General features: G+C 40.7%; 2 protein-coding genes across 3 annotated transcripts; both read right to left on the bottom strand.

Annotated features, from left to right (window-relative positions):
* Positions 1 to 3,615: 3,615 nt before the first annotated feature.
* LOC106579378 (interleukin-21 receptor) lies at positions 3,616 to 11,787 on the bottom strand. Of its 2 annotated transcripts, XM_014159218.3 has the most exons (8): positions 11,603 to 11,777; positions 10,417 to 10,561; positions 9,872 to 10,074; positions 8,009 to 8,169; positions 7,755 to 7,923; positions 7,556 to 7,643; positions 7,368 to 7,446; positions 3,616 to 7,276 (listed from the first exon to the last, which is right to left on the bottom strand). In XM_014159218.3, exons 1-8 carry the CDS (start codon positions 11,670 to 11,672, stop codon positions 6,857 to 6,859), a joined length of 1,335 nt encoding a protein of 444 aa, XP_014014693.1. In that variant the 5' UTR covers positions 11,673 to 11,777; the 3' UTR covers positions 3,616 to 6,856. The 2 variants fall into 2 exon arrangements, with proteins under 2 accessions (XP_014014693.1, XP_014014694.1); XM_014159219.3 differs by lacking the exon at positions 10,417 to 10,561 and having other exon boundaries at positions 11,603 to 11,787.
* Positions 11,788 to 17,275: 5,488 nt separating this feature from the next.
* On the bottom strand, positions 17,276 to 26,832 carry si:dkey-220f10.4 (uncharacterized). Its single transcript, XM_014159220.3, has 12 exons — positions 26,573 to 26,832; positions 25,979 to 26,135; positions 25,472 to 25,714; positions 24,863 to 25,003; positions 24,088 to 24,234; positions 22,490 to 22,659; positions 22,091 to 22,252; positions 21,759 to 21,871; positions 21,461 to 21,575; positions 21,238 to 21,336; positions 20,885 to 21,056; positions 17,276 to 20,608 (listed from the first exon to the last, which is right to left on the bottom strand). Exons 1-12 carry the CDS (start codon positions 26,612 to 26,614, stop codon positions 20,475 to 20,477), a joined length of 1,695 nt encoding a protein of 564 aa, XP_014014695.1. The 5' UTR covers positions 26,615 to 26,832; the 3' UTR covers positions 17,276 to 20,474.
* Positions 26,833 to 26,838: the final 6 nt, after the last annotated feature.

The following is a 26,838-nucleotide window of genomic DNA, read 5'->3' as shown; positions in this document are numbered from 1 at the left end:
AATCATCATCAAGCAGGTTAGAATATACTGGTGGTTAACAAATGCTGACGTGGAAATGTTTTAACTGCTGTAACCGACAACCCTCTCCCCACCCCCAAAAACGATTTTATAGACACTTTCAATATATCATATTTTGAGAGAGCATATTAAACCATGTTTGAACTCCACGATACAGAGTAAGACATCACACTTCATTTCCAGATTATTGAGGTAAAATCAAAAGAACATGATTTATAATATAGCATATTTGCACCAGAAGAGGTTGGTGGGAGGAGCTACAGGAGGACAGGCTCATTGTAGTGAGCTGTTACAATGAGCTTGGCCTCAAAGCTCCAGCTGTCTCTGATTTGCACTTTTACAATTTACAAAAACATTTTAAAACAAGAATTAAGGATCTTGTCCCAGTAAGAATAAACACATTTTCTGTAGATGAGCAAATGCAGTGAATTTACAATGACTTTTCAAGCCTGTATTGTATTCAATTATTTATATATACACTAGATTACTGATAGGGGACGCTGTGTTAAACTACAGTGCCTCCATTTTTCCACTCCCCTACCATTGTAAAACATATTGTGGAAGCTATAGAAATGTATTTATTAATGTCTACATTTGTTTTTTTCCGTGTGTATTCTTTACAGACACTATAATGCATGCTTTTAAATTATGTGATCTAAACTATATATATATATATATATATAATATATAGTACCAGTCAAAAGTTTGGACACCTACTCATTCCAGCGTTTTCCTTTATTTTTACTATTTTCTACATTGAAGAATTATAGTGAAGACATCAAAACTATGAAGTAACACATATGGAATCATGTAGTAACCAAAAACGTGTTAAACAAATGTTTGGGGACACTTCGAAATGTCCTTGTTTTTGAAAGAAAATAACAATTTTCTAGGCAGAGTTGCAAAGAAAAAGCCATATCTCAGACTGGCCAATAAAAATAAAACATTAAGATGGGTAAAAGAACACAGACACTGGATAGAGGAACTCTGCCTAGAAGGCCAGCATCCCAGAGTCGCCTCTTCACTTGTCTGGGAGCAAGACGTTGATGTCCGCGACGGGGCTGGTTTTCTTTTTGTAAGAAACGTTCAAAGTTCTTGAAATGTTCCGCATTGACTGCTGTTCTTGCCATAATATGGACTTGGTCATTTACCAGAAAGGGATATCTTCTCTATATCACCCCTACCTTGTCACAAGACAGCTGATTGGCTCAAACACATTAAGAAGGAAAGAAATTCCACAAATTAACTTTTAACAAGGCACACCTGTTCATTGAAATGCATTGCAGGTGACTACCTTATGACGCTGGTTGAGAGAATGCCAAGAGTGTGCGAAGCTGTCATCAAGGCAAAGGGTGGCTACTTTGAAGAATCTCAAATATAAAATATATTTTGATTTGTTTAACCTCTCTAGGGCCAGTGGGACGATTTCGTCCCACCTACATAACAGCCAGTGGAATCCCGTGGCGCGTTATTCAAATACCTTAGAAATGCTATTACTTCAATTTCTCAAACATATGACTATTTTACACCATTTTAAAGACAAGACTCTCGTTAATCTAACCACACTGTCCAATTTCAAAAAGGCTTTACAACGAAAGCAAAACATTAGATTATGTCAGCAGAGTACCCAGCCAGAAATAATCAGACACCTATTTTTCAAGCTAGCATATAATGTCACATAAACCCAAACCACAGCTAAATGCAGCACTAACCTTTGATGATCTTCATCAGATGACAATCCTAGGACATTGTGTTATACAATACATGCATGTTTTGTTCAATCAAGTTCATATATCAAAAACCAGCTTTTTACATTAGCATGTGACGTTCAGAACTAGCATACCAGCAACTTCCGGAGAATTTACAAATTACTCACGATAAACGTTCACAAAAAACATAACAATTATTTTAAGAATTATAGATACAGAACTCCTCTATGCACTCGCTATGTCCGATTTTAAAATAGCTTTTCGGTGAAAGCACATTTTGCAATATTCTGAGTAGATAGCCCGGCATCACAGGGCTAGCTATTTACACACCCACCAAGTTTAGCCCTCACCAAAGTCAGATTTACTATAAGAAAAATGTTATTACCTTTGCTGTTCTTCGTCAGAATGCACTCCCAGGACTTCTACTTCAATAACAAATGTTGGTTTGGTTCAAAATAATCCATAGTTATATCCAAATAGCTGCGTTTTGTTCGTGCGTTCAAGACACTATCCGAAAGGGTAAAGAAGGGTGACGCGTTTCGTGACAAAAAAAATCTAAATATTCCATTACCGTACTTTGAAGCATGTCAACCTCTGTTTAAAATAAATTTTTATGCAATTTTTCTCGTAAAAAAGCGATAATATTCCGACCGGGAAACCGTGTTTTAGTACAAAGAGAAAGAAAATAAAAACATGGGGTCGCCTCGTGCACGCGCCTCAGTCTCATTGTCCTCTGATAGACCACTTACCAAAGGCGCTAATGTTTTTCAGCCAGGGGCTGCAAAGACGTCATTCAGCTTTTTCCCGGGTTCTGAGAGCCTATGGGAGCCGTAGGAAGTGTCACGTTACAGCAAAGATCCTAAGTTTTCAATAAAAAGAGTCAAGAAGCCCAAGGAATGGTCAGAGAGGGCACTTCCTGTACAGAATCTTCTCAGGTTTTTGCCTGCCATATGAGTTCTGTTATACTCACAGACACCATTCAAACAGTTTTAGAAACTTTAGGATGTTTTCTATCCAAAGCCAATAAATATATGCATATTCTAGTTTCTGGGCAGTAGTAATAACCAGATTAAATCGGGTACGTTTTTTATCCGGCCGTGCAAATACTGCCCCCTACCCTCAACAGGTTAACACTTTTTTGGTTGCTACATGATTCCATATGTGTTATTACATAGTTTTGATGTCTTCACTATTATTCTACAATGTAGAAAATAGTAAAAATAAAGAAAAACCCTTGAATGAGTAAGTGGGTCAAAACGTTTGACTGGTTATATATATATATATATATATATATATATATATATATATAGATTACTAATGTTACTGTCCCCACTACAACAAAAATATATTTATTTTTCCTTTAAACGTCTAATTGAAATACTGTAGAAATCCATTAATTCCTATGGAGGACTGCTCTTATTAGGGAGTGGCAATATGGCCGACCGGTGGCTTCCAAGCCTCTCAATGACCAATACATGGCATCTGCTATCCAGGGTTTATATACATCATTGATTGAATTAGAGAAGTGTCTTGTCCAGGGTTTTCGGTCCCAAACTCGGTCCCATCATGAAGCTTTGATTATTTGAATCAGGTGTGTAGTGCTAGGGCAAAAAGGTGCTGTGGGGGTGGGGTCATACCATGGATAATTTATAGTACTAAAGGCCAAATTCAATATTCTAACAAATACATAGAAAAATATATAACATATATATATTTTAATTATATATGTATATATATATATATATATATATCATATATACATATATATATATATATATATATATATATATATACATACATATATATATATATATATATATATATATATATTTTTTTAATATATATATATATATAACAAATACATAAAAAAAAGATATTCTATATTTTTTATACATAACACATTCATAAATGGAAAAAAAGACAGTCAAACTATGTATCATAAGGAATAGGGTTTTGAAGTGTCTGTCCTATATCTAGGAGATATAAGAAAGCTCAGGAAATATATATATACTGAACAAAAATGTAAACACAACATGCAACAATTTCAATGATTTTACTGAGTTACAGTTCATATAAGGAAATCAGACTTTTTAAATATATTCATTAGGCCCTAATCTATAGATTTCACATGACTGGGCAGGGGCACAGCCATGGGTGGGCCTTGGAAGGCATAGGCCCACCCACTGGGGAGCCAGGCCCAGCTAATCAGAATGAGTTTTTCCTAACAAGACAGAAATTCTTCTCTTCATCAACTGTCCGGGTGGCTGGCCACAGACAATCCCACAGGTGAAGAAGCCAGATGTGGAGGTCCTGGGCTGGCATGGTTACACGTGGTCTGCACTTGTAACTCCGGTTGGACATGCTGCCAAATTCTCTAAAATGACATTGGAGGCGGCTTATGGTAGAGAAATGAACATTAAATTCTCTAGCAACAGCTCTGGTGGACATTCCTACAGCCAGCATGCCAATTGCATGCTCCCTCAAAACTTGAGACATCTGTGGCAAAACAATTGTGTTGTGTAACAAAACTGCACATTTTAGAGTGGCCTTTTATTGTCCAAAGCACAAGGTGCACCTGTGTAATGATCATGCCGTTTAATCAGCTTCTTGATATGCCACACCTGTCAGGTGGGTGGATTATCTTGGCAAAGGAGAAATTCTCACAGGGATGTAAACAAATTTGTGCACAAATTTTGAGAGAAATAAGCTTTTTGTGCGTATGGAAAATTTCTGGGATCCTTTATTTCAGCTCATGAAACATGGGATCAACACTTTATATGTGTCATTGTCGTGTGTGTAGGTGGCAGGGAAGTCAGGCGCAGGAGAAACCAACTTGGTGTAACTGGAGTAGTTTCATTATTATAAAACAAACTCCAAGAAACCAACGTACATAAAAATAAACATGGGTAAACATACCCGTCGCACACCTATACAAAATTCACGAACACATAACCACAAACAATCTCCGACAAGGACATTGAGGGAAAACAGAGGGTTAAATACACAGCATGTAATTAATGGGATTGGAACCAGGTGTGTAGGAAGACAAGACAAAACCAATGGAAAATGAAAAATGGATCAATGATGGCTAGAAGACCGGTGACGTCGACCGCCGAGCACCACCCGAACAAGGAGGGGCATCGACTTCGGTAGAAGTCGTGACACTATGTTGCATTTATATTTTTGTTCATTATATACTGCTCAAAAAAATAAAGGGAACACTTAAACAACACATCCTAGATCTGAATGAAATAAATAATCTTATTAAATACTTTTTTCTTTACATAGTTGAATGTGCTGACAACAAAATCACACAAAAATAATCAATGGAAATCCAATGTATCAACCCATGGAGGTCTGGATTTGGAGTCACACTCAAAATTAAAGTGGAAAACCACACAGGCTGATCCAACTTTGATGTATTGTCCTTAAAACAAGTCAAAATGAGGCTCAGTAGTGTGTGTGGCCTCCACGTGCCTGTATGACCTCCCTACAATGCCTGGGCATGCTCCTGATGAGGTAGCGGATGGTCTCCTGAGGGATCTCCTCCCAGACCTGGACTAAAGCATCCGCCAACTCCTGGACAGTCTGTGGTGCAACGTGGCGTTGGTGGATGGAGCGAGAAATTATGTCCCAGATGTGCTCAATTGGATTCAGGTCTGGGGAACTGGCAGGCCAGTCCATAGCATCAATGCCTTCCTCTTGCAGGAACTGCTGACACACTCCAGCCACATGAGGTCTAGCATTGTCTTGCATTAGGAGGAACCCAGGGCCAACCGCACCAGCATATGGTCTCACAAGGGGTCTGAGGATCTCATCTCGGTACCTAATGGCAGTCAGGCTACCTCTGGCGAGCACATGGAGGGCTGTGCGGCCCCCCAAAGAAATGCCACCCCATACCATCACTGACCCACCACCAAACCGGTCATGCTGGAGGATGTTGCAGGCAGCAGAACGTTCTCCACGGCATCTCCAGACTCTGTCACGTCTGTCACGTGCTCAGTGTGAACCTGCTTTCATCTGTGAAGAGCACAGGGCGCCAGAGGCGAGTTTGCCAATCATGGTGTTCTCTGGCAAATGCCAAACGTCTTGCACAGTGTTGGGCTGTAAGCACAACCCCCAATTGTGGACGTCGGGCCCTCATACCACCCTCATGGTGTTTCTGTTTCTGACCGTTTGAGCAGACACATGCACATTTGTGGCCTGCTGGAGGTCATTTTGCAGGGCTCTGGCAGTGCTTCTCCTGCTCCTTCTTGCACAAAGGCGGAGGTAGCGGTCCTGCTGCTGGGTTGTTGCCCTCCTACGGCCTCCTCCACGTCTCCTGATGTACTGGCCTGTCTCCTGGTAGCGCCTCCATGCTCTGGACACTACGCTGACAGACACAGCAAACCTTCTTGCCACAGCTCGCATTGATGTGCCATCCTGGATGAGCTGCACTACCTGAGCCACTTGTGTGGGTTGTAGACTCCGTGTCATGCTACCACTAGAGTGAAAGCACCGGCAGCATTCAAAAGTGACCAAAACATCAGCCAGGAAGCATAGGAACTGAGAAGTGGTCTGTGGTCCCCACCTGCAGAACCACTCCTTTATTGGGGGTGTCTTGCTAATTGCCTATAATTTCCACCTGTTGTCTATTCCATTTGCACAACAGCATGTGAAATTTATTGTCAATCGGTGTTGCTTCCTAAGTGGACAGTTTGATTTCACAGAAGTGTGATTGACTTGGAGTTACATTGTGTTGTTTAAGTGTTCCCTTTATTTTTTTGAGCAGTGTATATAATATATGTTTGTTTTTTTTACACATATTTAACCCCTCAATTTTGTTGGCACAAAACTTCCTCCATATTTCCATTCATTTGTATGGGTTACCTTTAGATGAATCTTGTGTCACTTGTGGGGGTCAAACCGTTCGCTTGCTACAGACGTTTTCGTGAGACGACCGATTTTCGGGATGTCTCCTGGTCTAACAGCGCTGTAGCTCTGCCAATTTCCACCGCAGATGTGGAAGGGAGACATGGGCGGATCTGGTGGATTGAGACGCAGCCCATACAAAAACATATCTCTAGCTTAAACTGACGGATTTTGATTGGGATTTTGTATTGTGTTGCTTAGATTGACGCACCGGTGCGTCAATAGATTCTAGGGGTAACTTCCTGACAATTCCCAGTGTCTGATAGGGTGCAGTAGTCACTGCAGCTGTACACGTTGCTGTACCAGGCACACTCCTGCTCCAGAGATGTGGTGCTGTGCAGCCAACACCCCGAGTCTGCTTCGATGGTGCTCTCTGGCTCACTCAGAGACACACTCTTCAGTGGGCCTCTGGGTGCCGGGAGTGGTGACCTCAGAGATACAGCATAAGCAATTCCCAGGTAAAGCACATCAGACACTGGGTTAGACAGGTTGTCGCTGGGGCCCTCCTGGATCATGTGATGGGGCACCAGTGAGGAGTGGTCATCCAGGACCGGTATGGTCTCAGTCAGGGTGTCGATTCGCAAGGTTTCCTCTGTCTTGAGTAAGTCTGCCCCAGAGCCTGGGGTCACAACCCAGCTCTACAACCACAATAACCACAGTGTGTTAGTGTAATGTTCACGTCTCGTTGAGAAGTATTAATACATCAAGGGTGACATAAGACTTCCTTACCCTGAAGTCCCCCTCACAGTCAGCATAAAGGGACTGGAAGTATGGTGCTGGAGTTGGGATGAAGATGGATTTATTCAACCTGCAATATATGAGAAGTTTCCACACCCCATGAATTATGTGATAAAACACATGCATCTGTTCTTCCACCCACTGTAAATGTCACCAAAGGTAAGGTAATCCAAACGTACCTTACAATTGGAATGTAGCACAGAATTAGCAGTACTGGAACCAGCACACATAAGATGGCAGTAAATGTGTTTGTTGGAAGTTCTCCGACTAAGGGGACAAAGAACATTGGAACAGCATTAGCCTGAAGAAACACAAAACAGGCAAGTAGTGGGCTCAAATTGTTCTGGTAAAGTTCCTAATGTCTTGACAGAACCATACCTTTTTGTGTGGGATCAGTCCTCCAATGAGCCTCCGATGCCCATTCACTCCACTGGCCTTGAAACTGTTGTTGGTTGGGGATGGACCTCACGTTTACAGTGTACTCTGTGTCTGGCTCAAAATTTTCATTGTTCACTGAGATGTTAGTTGAGTGGCGAACTTCGACAACCTGTGGGGAAAAATACGAGGAAATAGATCCATTTATTCTCCGGCTTTATTTTAGAAACATCTTTAGCAGTATTTGAGTGTCTTACGTTGCCTTGGTGGCCACTTCTGTAGAACCAGAGTTGGTACTTCAGGTTGTCAGTCAGAAGATTGCCAAATTCTAAATACTTCTCATAGCTACTCATCCAGGTAACATGGTATTGACTTGACATCCGGTTGATGGTGAGATTGAATGGTGGATTGGGTTTGACTGGGGAGAGAAAGACACTTATGTCAAAGATTTGGGAGGAATTAAAGTGTCCACAAAAATAAAAGCTTCCCATGGCCGGTCTGCTCATTAGGCAGTATTAAGCGGTCGTCTACGGCAGCAGATTGACGAGGGCGGCATTTTCTGAGCTAAACTGACCAAGACGCAACTTCAACAACAACACATAAAATCTCATATAATTCTGCCCAAAAACAATAACAATTTCTCTCATCCAGTGGCATATGGGCTTTTTAGGTGAGCGCTGATGCCGCCCTGTGATAAGCAGTGTCCATTCCTAGTGCGCCTATCCAGGGTGCTGTTGGAGAGACACATCGCTGCGCGGCTCCACCAACGTTCCGCAAAAAAATGATCTAACATAAATCATGTAGCAGATATGGGATATGGTTGAAAGAGTAGCCTACAGTCTGGAGATAAAATGTATGACAATGTAATGAGATGGACACTTTTTACATCATGCAGGTTTCTCTGATCAAATAGCCTAACCTAAATGGTGCTCAATCAAATAAAAAAATGCGCTGTTATGTTAACAAACATCATATCCTACAAACAGGACAGGTCAAGGTAAAATGGACAGTATGGAATGGACAACCACAACCACAACTGAGTCAATCACCACCTTCCGGAGACACCTAAAACCCCACCTCTTTAAGGAATACCTGGGATAGGATAAAGTAATCCTTCTAACCCCCCCTTAAAAGATTTAGATGCACTATTGTAAAGTGGTTGTTCCACTGGATATTATAAGGTGAATGCACCAATTTGTAAGTCGCTCTGGATAAGAGCGTCTGCTAAATGACTTAAATGTAAATGTAAACTGTTGTCCAAGAGTTTCACCCCATTGTCATGATCAGTGGTTTCAAGTTTGTATCCGTATCCAAACATAGACGTCTATAAATTACTTATTTTCAACCTACATTCAGAACAAAAAATTAGCCTGATTCCAACATCCGGAAAATACATATTTTCAACGTCTGGAAAATAGTAATTTTCAACATCCATTTACGTCATTTAGCAGACGCTCTTATCCAGAGCGACTTACAGTAGTGAATGCATACATTTCATACAATTTCATACATTTTTTTTTTTTTTTTTCTGTGCTGGGAATCGAACCCACAACCCTGGTGTTGCAAACACCATGCTCGGAAAATAAGTATTTTCAACTTTTATTCAGAACCACAAAATTAACCTGATGTCATCGACCTGGAAAATATGTATTTTAAACATATGGAAAATACCTTTTCACTTTTCATTCAGAACCTAAAATGAACCTAACTTCAACTTCTGGAAAATACATCTTCATGACGTCTTTTCTACTTCATTTTGCTTACTGGGACCATTCTAGTTTTGGTGGGCAGCATTTTTTGGTCTAGCCTAGGGCGGCAGAATGGCAAGGACTGGCCGGTTATGATTTACTTTACAGTGCCATTATTACTGTGTAATGATTCCTGTAATTACAGTGTACCATGTACTGTAATTACTCATTATTACGCTGTAATTACAATACTTGTTATACTGTAATTACATGAGTAATTGCACAGTAATAATGGCACTGTAAAGTAAAGTGTTTCCTAGCTTCCCGAACCAACAACTTCAACAAGTAGCTATGCTTGTCAATTGAAGTTTGCATGTGGGTAGGCATATCACAAAGTCCTGTTTGTATTGTAATACTGTAATAAGCACTTACTATGCTTTACTGGCATGTATTCCTTATCCAGCAAGGTGGCGGTTATATGTCCATTGCTTCTGTTGTGATAGAGAGTGATCTTAAAACTTGAAGTGTCAAAAAAAAAATCTGGCTCCTCATCAGGATCTGGATCAACAGCAGAATCTGGATGTGAAGTGTCCAATGAACAGGAGTAATAGCCATCGTTTTTCCTCAGCTTCCCACTGTGTAATGAGTGGAAGTGAACAGGAAAAAAATAAAGCAGGAATCAATATAAAGTTATAACATATCATTTACACACATTGCCTCAGTGTGTACTGTGTATACAGTGGTTCTTAACCTGGGGTACATGGCCTATCCACAGGGGGTACTTCGGAAGACTAATAAGAGCATAGCCCACTGCTAAAATGCACACGAGGGGTTACTTAGTCGGTACTCCAGGCAGAGCAAATGTGGTAGGGGGTAGACTAGGGGTACATTAACCAAAAAAGGTTGAGAACCACTATACTAATACATTTCAATTACTGTACTCAAATTTGAGCAATATGAAATAGTGGGGGTCTCACCCATCAAATACTGTCCCAAAAGTGAGGTCCTCAATGCGCAGCCAGTAAGAGGACTGGTCTGTATGAGCAACCTCTGGCAGGATGCTCAGGGAACAGTTAATGGTGAACAGGTAATCACTTACACAGTCAAGGCTATATTCATGACCTGGAAGAGTCCACATGAAATACAACTGTATAAGCACTGAAAACACACAATGGTGCTTTACACCTGGGTTTCACAAACTCAGTCCTGAGGCTCCCCCCTTGGTGCACGTTTAGTTTTTTACCCTAGCGCTATACAGCTGATTCAAATAATCAAAGCTTAATGATGAGTTGGTTATTTGAGTAAGATGTGTAGTGCCAGGGCAAAAACCAAAACGTGCACCAAGGGGGGAGCCTCAGGACTGAGTTTGGGAAACCCTGCTACACTAACCACAATATCCTTATCTCGCACACCACAGAGAAATACGCCATTCACACATAAATTCAACACAATATGTCAAATATATAAATTCTATGTTTTGATGCATTGCAGGATTAAACAGAGGTGTGATCAAATTAATACACTTCCTTATAAAGAAATACAAAATGTATTTAGCAAAGAATGAATTACATGTACGTTATATCGCATTTATTTCACACAGAATCTGTAATGGCTTGCAAACCATTACAGACTACACACAGACACCCTCAACTTACAATAGACATCAGTCAATATTACATTTATTTGATAATCGAGCATGTTTTGTTTCTCATATTTAAAGTTGATCATTTATTCTCCAAATTGTTTAACCGTAAACCCATGCCATTTATTGTTATATACATTTTTTTTTTAAACGACTTGCTCTTGTTCTTGATCAGTGGAACTAAACCTGACACAGGTGATGGTGATAAGTGAGTTAATTAACACAAAGCTTATAAAAAAGAGGCGAGTTCAGCAGGACACAACATTTTGGAATGTTCAGATAGAAATATGTTACGTAGAACAAACATGCATCTCTGACATGTAGAACAAAGTAATAATGTCTGCTCTATTCATGGCATTTCTGTCTGCGACATTCGACAACGTTCAGCAACTGAACGTGGCCCAGGTGTGTGCCAGTTTTTCAAAAGGGTATGTCTTGTAGTCTTCTGCTAATGTGGTGTTATACAAGCATAGAACTGTTTATTAACTTAGATAAATGTTAATTGTAAATGAGGTGTTTACCTGTTGTGGTATAATTCCCATTCAGGCAGACGATACTGTAAGACAGGACAATGGTGAGGAGCAGCCACATACTTCTGTATTCCCTGGGACACGTCTGTTGTTAACATAGATCAGGTATGGCATTACGTTGCTCTACTTTGACCTGACCTGGTCTTGTACCAAAGGAGCTTGACTAAAGTCTCTATGACAAAATAACTTGATGCCTGAAACTGAAAGTGGGAGGAGGATCCAGATTGTGACGTTATTCTGATAGCTATCACCCTCCGCTGTCATATGAGGTGGAGGAGGTTTTTTATATAAGAGCAGTTTGTGGGGGACTTGAAGAGTTGATTAAGTGGGTGGTGTGCTGTGTAACCGTCATTCAACTTTAAATAGATTCAACACTAACATACAGTGTAAAATGTGTAGAGCAAAAAGCTATTAAGTTGTCAGATGATTGACAGTTGCCTGCTTTAATTAAGAGTTTATCATCCACTTTGTTTATTAAATAATATCCATATTTAATTAAATAAAAAATGTTCTGTTGACCTTTGACATTTAGTTTGGTTATAATGATAATTAACTGTGTGATCTTTTTTGTAGACAAGCCTGATATTCCTCTACTCTTGGTGGGAATTACGTAAGCAATAATAACATTGGTCATACTGTCTGTACTACTATATACTTAAATTCAGTCTCTTACCAATAAACAAACTTCTGTAACTATCCATGGTAATTGCAGTGAGGGGAGTGTTCCTGTTCGAATGACTGTGATCTGTATCTTTAATCTATTCTTGTCACCACAGTATATTCAGTCTCTTCTTGCCGCTTCACTATCTCAGCCATCGTGCCACGCCAAGGCTGCTTGTTTGTGAAGATACAAAGATGATATTGGATAAAAAAAGCTTCACAAACCCGATGTGCCTTCTTAATAAGTGTACAATGATGGCATGCATGACGGTATCATCGGACATCTGACATCAGTTACATTGTACTAATGAGGACATAGTCATTAATATAATCATCAAGGTTTCAGCCAAAAACTCATAATTGTGTATTTATATATTTTCATATGTATATGGCACTGGATAAGAGGAACGAGCACATATTGTAGTAGAAAGAAAGCTATAGAATAAGAAGGAGATGTTTGCGCTCTGTAGAGAGCAGGGATGTGTGAGTGAAATAGCGTGAGTAAATGTGTTTTTGAGGTGGTGCATGATTCTACACTGAACAAAAATATGAACCCAACATGTAAAGTGTTGGTCCCACGTTTCATGAGCTGAAATAAAAAAATAAAAACATATTTTTATTTCACCTTAATTTAACCAGGTAGGCCAGTTGAGAACAAGTTCTCATTTACAACTGCGACCTGGCCAAGGTATAGCAAAGCAATGCGACACAAACAACAACACAGAGTTACACATGGAATAAACAAACGTACAGTCAATAACACAATATAAAAAAAAGATCTCCCTCGCCCTCCAGTTGGCAAATCTGTCCATAATTCTATGCTCCTGATTCCTGCTTACAAGCAAAAATTAAAGCAGGATGCACCAGTGACTAGATCAATAAAAAAAAAGTGGTCAGATGAAGCAGATGCTAAGCTACAGGACTGTTTTGCTAGCACAGACTGGAATATGTTCCGGGATTCCTCCGATGGCATTGAGGAGTAAACCACATCAGTCATTGGCTTCATCAATAAGTGCATCGAGGACGTCGTCCCCACAATACATACCCCAACCAGAAGCCATGGGTTACAGGCAACATCCGCACTGAGCTAAAGGCTAGAGCTACTGCTTTCAAGGAGCGGGACTCTAAACCTGAAGCTTATAAGAAATCCCGCTATGCCCTCCGCCGAACCATCAAACAGGAAAAGCGTCAATACAAGACTAAGATCGAATCGTACTACACCGGCTCTGACGCTCGTCTTATGTGGCAGGGCTTGCAAACCATTACAAACTGCAAAGGGAAGCACAGCCGAGAGCTGCCCAGTGACACAAGCCTACCAGACAAGCTAAACAACTTCTATGCTCACTTCAAGGCAAATAACACTGAAACATGCATGAGAGCACCAGCTGTTCTGGAAGACTGTGTGATCACGCTCTCCGCAGCCGATGTGAGTAAGAACTTTAAACAGGTCAACATTCACAATGCCGCAGGGCCAGACGGATTACCAGGACGTGCACTGCGAGCATGCGCTGGCCAAATGGCAAGTGTCTTCACTGACATTTTGAACCTCTCCCTGTCCAAGTCTGTAATACCAACATGTTTTAAGCAGACCACCATAGTGCATGTGCCAAAGAACACTAAAGTAACCTGCCTAAACGACTACCAACCCGTAGCACTCACGTCTGTAGCCATGAAGTGCTTTGAAAGGCTGGTCACGGCTCACATCAACACCATTATCCCAGAAACCCGAGACCCACTCCAATTTGCATACCGCTCCAACAGATCCACAGATGATGCAATCTCTATTGCACTCCACACTGCCCTTTCCCCCCTGGACAAAAGGAACACCTATGTGAGAATGCTATTCATTGACTACAGCTCAGTGTTCAACACCATTGTGCCCTCAAAGTTCATCAATAAGCTAAGGATCCTGGGACTAAACACCTCCCTCTGCAACTGGATCCTGAACTTCCTGACAGGTGGCCCCCAGGTGGTAAGGGTAGGTAATAACACATCCGCCACACTGACCCTCAACACAGGGGCCCCTCAGGGGTGCATGCTCAGTCCCCTCCTGTACTCCATGTTCACTCATCACTGCATGGCCAGGCACGACTCCAACACCATCATTAAGTTTGCCGATGACACAACAGTGGTAGGCCTGATCAACAACAACGACGAGATAGCCTATAGGGAGGAGGTCAGAGACCTGGCCGTGTGGTGCCAGAACAACAACCACTTCCTCAACGTGATTAAGACAAAGGAGATGATTGTGGACTACAAGAAAAAGAGGACCTAGCACGCCCCCATTCTCATCGACAGGGCTGCAGTGGAGCAGGTTGAGAGCTTCAGGTTCCTTGGTGTCCACATCACCAACAAACTGTCATGGTCCAAGCACACTAAGACAGTCATGAAGAGGGCACGACAAAAGATATTCCCCCTCAGGAGACTGAAAAGATTTGGCATCGGTCCTCAGATCTTCAAAAGGTTCTACAGCTGTAACATTGAGAGTATCCTGACTGGTTGCATCACTGCCTGGTATGGCAACTGCTCAGCCTTCGACCGCAAGGCACTACAGAGTGTAGTGTGAACGGCCCAGTACATCACTGGGGCCAAGCTTCCTGCCATCCAGGACCTCTATACCAGGCAGTGTCAGAGGAAGGCCCTAAAAATGTTCGAAGACTCCAGCCAACCTAGTTCTCTCTGCTACAGCACGGAAACGGTACCGGAGGGCCAAGTCTAGGTCCAGGAGGCTTCTAAACAGCTTCTACCCTCAAGCCATAAGACTCCTGAACACCTAATCAAATGGCTACCCAGACTATCGTAATTAATTGATACTTTGATTTATTTTTCTTATCTGTATTTTTTTTAAACTGCATTACTGGTTAGGGGCTCGTAAGGAAGCATTTCACTGTAAGGTCTACACCTGTGGCCCATGTGACTAATAACATTTGATTTGATTATTTCTGGCACTCTCTTAGGTTCTTTCCCCAGTTAGTATTGTTCCTGTGTTTATGCGTAGACTCTACTGTTATACTGTCTTGTTCCATGTTTGTTGTTTTATTAAATGTTTCACCTGCACCTGCTTCTCGACTCTCAGCGTCTCCGTTACATTCAGGATTAGAGCGCTTCTAAATGATTCAAATGTAAAAAATGTAAAATGACCCAGTTCTTCCATGACCTGCATACTCACCAGACATGTCACCCATTGAGCATGTTTGGGGTGCTCTGGATCAACATGTAAGTTCCCGTTCCCGCCAATATCCAGCAACTTCGCACAGCCATTGAGGAGTAGTGGGACAACATTCCACAGGCCACAATCAACAGCCTGATCAACTCTATGCAAAGGAGATGTGTCGTGCTGCATGAGGAAAATGGTAGTCATACCAGACACTGACTGGTTTTCTGATTCATGCCCCTACTTTTTTTTTTACGGTATCGGTGACCAACAGATGCATATCTGTTTTCCCAGTCATGTGAAATCAATAGATTAGGGCCTAATGAATTTATTTCCTTATATGAACTCAGTCAAATCTTTGAAATAGTTGCATGTTGCATCATTTATTTAGTTCAGTGTATATAGAAGATAAGTGCAGATACAGAGCTCCTGGTCATGTGACTGAGTGACCTTTCTTCTGTGTCAAAGTTGGTCATATCTGACTATCATCGAGTTTGTATATACATATTGACACACATAGTGAACATATAATGACAGTGTTGTGCTAGTTCACCTGTTACATCACTGAGCTATCTAAAGAGTCATACTGTGTATATATAGAGTTGGGCCAATGTGGTTTCTGTCTGAGAGTTGCGAGCGAGCAACTTTCTCTTACGTAGATGTTACTAACTGATAATTGATGCTTCCGCTTTGTGCTGTTTATTTCTGATCGTTTTCAAAACCTATGAAGATGTCCAGTAAAGACAGATTTGTTGACACCACAACATAGTACAGACTTAGATACACATTATCCTGAATGCTAATCAATAACAACGTCTGCTAAATTCGCTGCTCGGTTTTGCTTGTTTACAGCAGGTCATTTCATATGAAATTATCAGACACGCTCTCGTATTGTTACGTCACCAACATTTTGAGAATAAAGACATTAACATGGCAGCCATTTTAAAACCTGGCCGAACTCTCCCCATATATGGCTGTGATCTAAACATGTGAATTGACTCCTTATTTTTAGGGATAAGAGTTTTTCCTGACCATGTGACCTCACCAGGAAAAACTCCTGTCCTAAAGTGTGAGAGATTAGTAATTGGCAATAATAGGTCATACACATTTTTATATTTACTTACAGGGAGGCAAGAAAAATAAACTAATATCCTCACTATACAGCAAGCAAACTGGGATAACTAATATCACTTGGGCCTAAATCATGTTAACCTAAGTTTGTGAGCAACTTTCACTAATCATGTGACAAGTTTGTGGCAGAAGAACAGTAGAGGTTATTAGGAAACACTTCTATCTCTCAAGAAGATGCCTATAAATGTCTTCAGTCATCATTGCCAATATTATTGTCAGTTCAGACTGAACATCATTGACACAGGAAGTGTGTTTCTTTATTGAGAGGAAAGGCATCTTTTTACTCCGCAGACAACATCTAAAGTTAGTTTTGGTATAAGGTTTCACTCAGAAACAGAATAGATAGGCTACATCAGAAAACGTGTTTTGTGGTCAAATGAATTTACCACAGGGCTTAACTGTGGCCTATTCTTATATCTGTGAAACTCAATTGCTCTCTGCATTCAGCAATACAGTAAGTGCTGAAAGCTTGACTGTAATCAGTATCGAAATTACTTTTGTAACTGTTGTGCAAGAGGAGAAATCATGAGTCATTGGTTTTATCTACATCTGAATCTGTTGGATATAGTGTTTTCATATCAGCAGTGAAGATTGGTATAATCATTAAGTTCTTTGACTAAAGGTATTTCCATCCTTGACTGCGATAAAGAGACCAAAAGGAGATAGTGGGGAGAGAAGATACTAACTTGCTGTACAAAAAACATCAACACAGAGTAATGGGTTTACAAGACGTTTTATACCATGGCTATAATTTAACACATTTAACACATTTGTCCCTAGAAATGTGTTCATTTACAGGTAGAAATGCATTCAACATCCACTGAAGTAGCTAGCAAGTTTACTAGATAGCTACAGTAGTTGCCTTGGTAACCAAACAAACAGACCTGCTTGTTTAGCTCATTGGTTCCCAAACTGTGGGGCGCGCCCTACCTTTTTTTAACGGAACTCAGTCTGGCTTTAAATTTACTCTTGAAAGTTGTAATAGTAGAATGCAGAAGGTGTTTTCCAGAAGTTTTCCTCTTGTCAAACCAGTCATTGCATACCTTAGAGAGCTATAATGTGTCAGAAATGTCCAGATCAACTAGCCCATGTCAGCTAACGTTTTTTAGCTAGGTTTTTTTAGACCATACATTTTGTTGTAATGTTTGAGTCAGTCAAATATCACATGAATGCACATTAGACATGGCAAAATGTATAGAATTGCATGAAAATTAGCTTTAAAACTGCTAAATGTTCTCTGAATCCCATGAGAACATTTTTATAATTTCAGGAAATAGACTTCAAACTTGCAAAATGTTCTCTCCAACAACAAGAGGGGTGTGAATAGTTTGTGTCATGAACAGTGCTTGTGCCCATAGAAATAGACGTGGCGTGAAAATCGAATTCATCAATGCCAATAATGTTTTCAATTCGACTTTTGCTTTCAAAAGCTGCTCAAACATAGAACATGTAAGGGTTAACTATAGCCATTGAACTCTACCGTGCTGATATACCATGCATTACAGGAAAATAATGCACGCTCTAAATTGTTCTTCAAGCCAATTAGAAACAAGTATTCAACAATGCCATAGTATAAAAATTATTAATCAACATGACAGTTTTATACATCAGTAAACATTCTATCAATAACAATTTATGGCAAATTTCACATCATTATCTTAAATATAGGCTCTTTGCAGCTTCAGGAATCCAGACTAATTTCCCCCTGGTGGCACCGGTGCTACTTACATTTTCAGTTGCTGGCACCAGCCCATAATTTGGTCGTACCAAACTTTTGTTGCAGCATCACGCAATAGGAAAAAATGACCAGCCATTTTAAAAAGACGTTCACAGTGCTACTGAGATGATATGATTCAGAAAATAAGTTATTCCATCTAACATAAATCATTTAAAAAGCCTTTTGTGAACTAACGCTCGCACTTGACTCTTGTCCCTCATACTAGCTCTGACTTTGCTGATAGCTACTTTATTGAGGAAAAATGTATTTACTTACTATGACTGTGATACAGTATGTGGTTGTCCCACCTAGCTGTTTTAAGATGAATGCACACTATCTGTAAGTCGCTCTGGATAAGAGCGTCTGCTAAATTACTAAAATGTCAACGGAAAATGGAACATGATCAAGATATTTTGATGTGCACCCTAAACCAGTGATTGTCATGAATGGGTTGACAATTCGTCTATTGTTGCTATATTTTACTCTCAAAATAGGGTTCCAGAACTGCAGATTTCTTTTGTTAAATAGATATACATTTGCTTACATCTATTGTGTGTACAAATATCACATAGGCTAATTAATTAGTAAACTCAAAATGCATTAGTTAGATAGCTAAATATAATATGCTGGTAGTTAGTTGTGTAATTGATTAATCTAACAGTAATTGTAATTTCCTAAAAACTTTGCAGCATACCCAATAATTTATATATAGGCCTATTCAATCACCGCAAATGGCAGATGCGTGCTTCCCGCACTCCACTCCGTATATCTCAAAGATATAGCCTACCAGATAGTTTGGTTAAAAAATGTGTTTAAACAGTCGATACTGAGAGTTGAGAAATAAATGTAATACCTTTCAGAAAGCTTAGACCCTCCTCTCTCCAACAGTCCCAACAGCTTCTAAACTTTTATTTTCCCGCAATTGAATTCTGAAATGTTACAAACAGAATGCATTTTGCTCTCCAACGAACCTACTTGGGAGCAGCAAGGGAGAAACAAGCACAGGGCAGAGCAGACAATTTCATTCAGGGATCAGAAAAATAGTGCACTTTAGATTTGACCAAATCATGGTTTTTGCCGCCCCAAATATAACTTTTTGAGAGAAGTGAAGTGACCAGCTAGAAATGGCAGCTCGCACTGATGCAACCAATTAAAATGTAACTCGCAAAGCCAAGTCAAAACCCAGATAACAAATGTTGTTTCTGGGAACGTTTTGGGAAGGTTATTATTCTAAGAACCAAAGGAGAACCTTTAGGGAACGTTATGGAAACGTTCGCTGGGAAGATCTCAAAATGCGACTAAATGGTTGCAGTCTAGAGCCCTACTGCTGCCATGATACACTGAGTGTACAAAACATTTAGGACACCTGCTCTTTTCATGACATAGACTAACCATTTGAATCCAGGTGAAAACTATAATTCCTTATTAATGTCACTTGTTAAATCCACTTCAATCAGTGTAGATGATTCCTGTGTGTATCAAGAATGGTCCACCACCCAAAGGCCATTCAGCCAACTTGACACAACTGTGGGAAGCACTGGAGTCAACATGGGCCAGCATCCCTGTTGAATGCTTTCTACACCTTGTAGAGTCCATGCCCCAACGAATTGAGGCTGTTCTGAGGGCAAAAGGGTTGGTGTTCCTAATGTTTGGTATACTCAGTGTATATTGCACATATGAGATTTTGTGGAATGTAGAAGAAAATGAAATAAAATTGAATACGTTACACTTTTGATAATGTGGAGCGGAGCCTTAAGACTGCAATCAATATTAAATACATGAATTGGACATATTTCTGATACATATTTCTTATAAAAATGTTTCAGTTCAAATATGATCAAACAGCCTGCACAAAACAGGTATGCTGTGCAACACTGTCATTCTCTAGTGAAGTTACATCTACCAGACATCTAAGCACAATATATAATTCAGAGGAGCTAGTTGCTGTTTTTCGGATAACATTTAGGAATATGTGTTCCTTACTGAGGCTGAATCATAACCTATACTCAATGACGTTGATTAGTTGTTACATTTATTTCCCAAAATCTAAAAAATACTTTTTGTGATCTCAGGTGTTGGAAAAATATCAAACACTTAACCAATGCTACCTGGAATGCACATTGACAATTAATACTGTGATAGAACTGTAATGGTAAGCCGTTAAGGCTCTGCTTCTGCTTGATTGAGTTGTCCACATGGTATCACTCACAAGCCAGTTTGCCATCGAAGGAGGAGAGCGTGATGGCGAAGGCCTGCAGGGGACACATAGGGAAGCTATAGTCCATGGAGAATACGTCCTCTGCCACCCGACCAAACTGCATCACAATGTAGTCCTCTGGAAGGGAGTGTAATTGTCCCATAGTCAGCAGGGTGGTGGGGATTGGATAGCAGTACATTATAAAAGGCATTGGGGGCGGGTGAATGAAGTGAATGATGAGCTATCATAGCTATGATATCATAGCTACACTATGCAACTTCTAACTTTATTCAAATTAAGGCATTTTTAAGCCACTACATGCAGAAATATAAAAAGGGTATTCTAAGACAGTTTATAGCCAATCAGGCGGCCTAAAGCACCTCTATTTCTCAGCAAACAATGGCCCTATCTTACCGTTGTCAGGGTGAACGATTTGGAAGTTTTTGACGGAGGCCTGTGTGACGCGGCCGTGGAAATTGAGCACGTAGGACTGTGTCTGTTCGTTCCAGCTGGGGGACTTGTTCATGAGGCACACTAGGTTGTCAGTGTTACCATTCTCATAGCGGGAGAGCAGAGACTCTATATCCTGAGAGATAACAGTAGATGAAGGAGAGAGTGGTAAACAGACTGTCCGTACCATATCTTTATTTATATAGTTACTCATTCTATTCTCTTATTCTATTCTGCATCATATTTATTGGTTTAGTGGCCTGATGAATTTAGCCTTAGGTCTCAATCTCAGGAGTCTTAGGTCTCCATAAACATACACTTTTTGGGCGAATGCACACTCTCTCATCATTCTCCATCATGCCAGGAATAACCACCGTCATTTTCCTGGGGCCTTTGAAACCTAGAACATTCTTCTCCTGAAAGACAAAAATACAGAAGAGAAGGTCATCGTTATTGGACGGATTTATTTTTCTCAGGAGGCAAAGGCCTACAGTAAATTAAGGAAGTCATTGTAAAGATGTAAAATTAAGTTTGACTCACATAACAGATTGCGGCAAGCTCTTGCCGAACTGACTCACACTCTTTGACGAAAGGCTTCTTATCTGGGTTATCCCCGCCGTCAAACACTGTGAATTTGGTGCCTAGCACATTTGATCTGAAAGAGATTGATCATACGATTTACATAGTACTGTGAAGTTAAGCAGAAGAACGGGACAGATGGACACAATAAATAAACAGACAGACAGAATGGAAAAAAATACTAAACTAAATTAAAAGTTGGTCACAATTGTTCTTTTTTTAAGTATGGTTGAACATAGATCGGTTGGGGGTTAGTTACCTTAGTTTGCCTATATAACTGTCTGTGTCTCTGGAAAGTTCTGTTGGATCAATGGAAATGAGATAATTGGAGGTTTTGCACTTCTTCCTCTTCCTGCCTGCCATTAAAAACACCTGAGAGAGGTAGAGAGAAAGAGGGGTATAAAGGGAGGATGGAGGGAGGAATCAAGAATGGACAATGAGAAAACAGCAGTTACATGAGTGCAATTAGTCTGATGATCAAACTGCCATAAAGGCTGGCCAAACATATACAGCACAAGGAAAGACTTGCAACAAGAGCATTCACATTGGCCAGCCATATATTCCATTTAACATTTTCTTTAGTACCCTTACCCTCTTCCCATCCTCCTTCTCCATATGGAGATAATAAGTGGGGTACATTCCTTTCTCCACGCCCCGCCTGTCCCGAGTGATTCTGCACTGGATTGTTGTATCTCTAGGGGCTGGATGCAGGGCAAATTTTTCAAGATCTTCAACTGAGACAGGAGTTGTCACCTGAGAGACAGAGACAGGAACGAAATGGGAAGGGTAGGGAGAGGAAAGGAGAGAGAAGAAAGAGGAAGAGATAGGAGGAAAGATGTTGATCAATTATTTTTTTCAGACATAAATTGTCTGAATGAAAGAGACATTCATAAGGTAATGGCTACCATATCTAGATTAAAGGGAAAATGTTTCATTTCTAAAAGGGACAAACACTGGTCTTTTAGAGTGCTGTTTTTATCACACTCTTACTCTTTCAATGTTGTCATCACTGTCTGAGGTGTCCTGCTGCCTGTAGTTGGAGTTAAGCAGTGCGAGATTGGCTTTCTCAGCTTTTTTTGTCTTTTTTGGAGTTTTCTCTTTTTTCTCTCTTTCAAGAATTTCATCTTCCTCCCTCTCATTGTCACTTATTTGGCACCTTGCTGTAGCAGTGGAAACAACATAGTCAAAGTTATTTAATGTAAACAAAAACGAAACTCTTTGTAGTATACCGGTAGGTTAGTTTAGTTTATACCGGTAATTGCACACAGAACAAAAATATAAACACAACATTTGCTTCATGCAGCACGACACATCTCCTTTGCATAGAGTTGATCAGGCTGTTGATCGTGGCCTGTGGAATGTTGTCCCACTCCTCTTCAATGGCTGTGGGAAAATTCTGGATATCGGCAGGAACTGGAACACGCTGTCGTACACTTCAATCCAGAGCATCCCAAACATGCTCAATCGGTTACATGTCTAGTGAGTATGCAGGCCATGGAAGAACTGGGAAATATTCAGCTTACAGGAATCGTGTACAGATCCTTGAGACATGGGGCCGTGCATTATCATGCTGAAACATGAGGTGATGGCGGAGGATGAATGGCACGACAATGGGCCTCAGAATCTCGTCACGATATCTCTGCGCATTCAAATTGCCATCGATAAAATGTAATTGTGTTCGTTGTATGTAGTTTATTGCTGCTCATACCATAACCCCACCGCCACCATGGGGCACTCTGTTCACAACATTGACATCAGCAAACTGCTCGCCCACACAATGCCTTGCACACTGTCTGCCATCTGCCCGGTACAGTTGAAACCAGGATTTATCCGTGAAGAACACACTTCTCCAGCGTGCCAGTGGCCATCGAAGGTGAGCGTTTGCCCACTGAAGTCGGTTACGACCCCGAACTGCAATCAGGTCAAGACCCTGGTGAGGATGACGATCACGCAGATGAGCTTCCCTGAGACGGTTGCTGACAGTTTGTGCAGAAAGTCTCGGTTGTGCAAACCCACAGTTTCATCAGCTGTCCGGGTGGCTGGTCTCAGCCGATCCGGCAGGTGAAGAAGCTGGATGTGGAGGTTCTGGTCTGGCGTGGTTACATGTAGTCTGCGGTTGTGAGGCTGGTTGGACGTACTGCCAAATTCTCTAAAATGACGTTGGAGGCGGCTTATGGTAGAGAAATGAACATTCAATTCTCTGGCAACAGCTGTTGTGGACATTCCTGCAGTCAGCATGCCAATTGTACTCTCTCTCAAAACTTAAGACATCTGTGGCATTGTGTTGTGTGAAAAAACTGCACATTTTATAGTGGCTTTTTATTGTCCACAACACAAGGTGCACCTGTGTAATGATCATGCTATTTAATCAGCTTCTTAATATGCCACACCTGTCAGGTGGATGGATTATCTTGGCAAAGGAGAAATGCTCACTAACAGGGATGTAAACAAAATTTGAGAGAAATAAGCTTTTTGTGCGTATGGAACATTTCTGGGATCTTTTATTTCAGCTCATGAAACACGGGACCAAACCTTTACATGTTGCGTTTATATTTTTGTTCAGTATACCTTGCAAACGTATGACTCACATGTGTTGAGGTGTTGTTTTTTCTTGGGTGTTCCTGGGATGGGGCTTTTTGACCAATCCTTTCTCTCGCCATCACTGTCCCATTCTGGTGTCTCAAACTCTACTACTGAATCTATCTGAATGGCTGGAGACTTAGTGATAGTGTTTGCTGGAAATTGAGAGAAATATAAAAATATGGTAATGCTGAAAGGTAGTAATGAAATGTGTTATAAAATATTTTGTGTTGCTCTCATGTCTACTAGTTATTCACAGGAAACAGATAAAAGCAGCCAGATCTCCTAAGCATTTACAAAACATGAAGAGAATGAGTTATACAGTACATGACTGTGGGTACTTTTTAAGGTTAGTCCAAGTGCATTGCTGCTAGTTCTAGAGTACATCAGTTTGATAGGACGACAACAAACGTGCTTGATCAATGGGTTATAGGCATACACCTTGCCCTCCTGAAGAGGATCAGAATACCTGGGTCTATCTGGCTCGGTTCCATACCCGATGCCCACTGAACAGGGCAGTCAGGCTATCGTGAGCCATTTACTGTTTGCCCTTTCATAGCACAACAGTGGTATTGGAGCCAAAGTTACGTCTCAATGGGCAAGGCCTACAGATGCCTTTAGCAGTAACTCATATTCTTCTATAAAACACAAACCAATGATAAAGCCTTTAAAATCAAGCCTTCTGAGCAATCATTTGTAACCATGTCTGTGCAAATCTCAGATACGGTGGCAGAGGTTATCCATCACACATTCAGCATGGTGTATGACATTTGTATCTCTTACCCTCTTGTTCATCAGTCTTGTTTTTTCTCTCTTTACTTGGGGTGGGTCCTTTCAATTTGTCCTTCTTTGTTTTTTTCTCTCGCTTCTCCTTCTCTTTCTCCTTCTCTTTCTCCTCTCCCTTATCCTCATTCTGTTCCAACTCTAAAAGATTATAGACAGAATATATTTTTTTACTACATTTTGAGGAGGACCATCTTCCTCTTCCTCCTTGAGGAAGCCTCCTCTGACAAACACTCACAGACACACACAAACACACACACACAGCAAACACACAGCAAAAATACACAACACACACACACACACACACGTGCGCACACACACACACACACACGTGCGCGCACACACACACACACGTGCGCACACACACCACACACACACACACACACACACACACACACACACACACACACACACACACACACACACACACACACACACACACACACACACACACACACACACACACACACACACACACACACACACACGATATCCTGTGTGTGTGTGTGCGTGTGTGTGCCATGTCTGTGTGTTGTGTGTTTTTGCTGTGTGGGTGTGTGTGTGTGTGTCTGTGTGTGTGTCGTATCTCATAGGATAAAATGATCTCACGTTTTGCTTGTGCCTTCTCCTTTTTCACACCTTTCTCTTTCTTCTCCTTCTCTTGCTTTTTCACTTCTGCTGGGCCTTCATTTTCTGTACTAAGTTTAGGCTTTGGCTGGCTGTCAATTTCCACGTCCATAGTTTTGGTGATGATGGGTTTCTCGGGGGGCATCTCATCTGTAGCATCAGTGTTTTTTAGGCTGAGCTCTCCCAGAGTAATTTCCTCCAGTGGGTTATCATGGGCCTCTTCAGCTGAAGAGTATAACATGGCCATTACAAGTCAGACATACAGTACTAGATGGTTATTGGTAAATTATGTACAACTAATAGTTCTCGCCTACATCTTGACAGAGGTTGTAACCATTCAACAATATTTTATTCTTGATTAGAATGGTGTCAATATGGGGGCATGTATTTGGAAGGCTGATAATGTAGCCAACACAGTTGTATGACTGTTCTGTGGTTCAGTATACTGTATTGTGAGAGTACTATACATTGAGTGTTCATATCACCAACCATTTAATGAGTTGTTGCTCTGGGATTGAGTAATCAACAGGTCTGTGTCATCTGCTCCAGTCTTCTGCTTGCTTTTCTTGGGTCGAACATCCCTATTGGCTGTGACCATTTGGGTATCGGCCCTCCTTCTCTGCTGCTTCTTCATCAAAAGGGAACGCTGAGGGAGATTCTGGGCTTAATCTTAATTCCAAGATTGCATCAATGTTCTACCTCTCCATCGGGTTCAAAAACACAACAACCACTTGCATCACTTTTAAAAGAAGTTGACCCATTTCTTTGATTAGCCTATATGAAAGGGTTAACTAACAGTTAATTCTTATTGTAAGATTGTCATGTTTCATCTATACTGCTAAATGTAACATATTACATTGTTTCAATATTCACAATTTAAACTACACATGATTTTCTTTCGAATAGGTTAAATTGAGGTTTATATAGACTAGTATCTAGAGAGACCTGTTGCTTTTATTTGGCATATACACTGGATCTGTACACCACACTTTTTTTTGCCATTTGTCTATATTACACAATATTGTCATGAATGTCAGTTTAGAGGAAGTCATCTGAATTATAGTATCATTTTGATTTCCTTACCTGATTGTCCAGCTTTAGTTGACGCAATTCTGGGTCCTCCATGGCTAAAGTAATTGTACTGTAAATAAGACTCCAATAAGACCGCTAATGGCCGTCTGCTGAGGAGAAGATACCACACTATCTAAATAGATTTACCTGGACAAATGTGCAGCCTGCAGACAAATAATACAACTAATACGCACAGACAGATTCTCAACGTAAAAACATGAAACGTGTTTCATTCTATCTCTATCTCTCTCCGTCTGACATAAGCATATGCACCTGCA

The sequence above is a fragment of the Salmo salar genome, chromosome 19 (genome assembly GCF_965601325.2).
Source record: "Salmo salar chromosome 19, fSalSal1, whole genome shotgun sequence".
Lineage (NCBI taxonomy): Eukaryota > Metazoa > Chordata > Actinopteri > Salmoniformes > Salmonidae > Salmo > Salmo salar.
The sequence above is the reverse complement of the archived record's forward strand: the minus strand, read 5'-3'. Positions and strand labels throughout refer to the sequence as shown.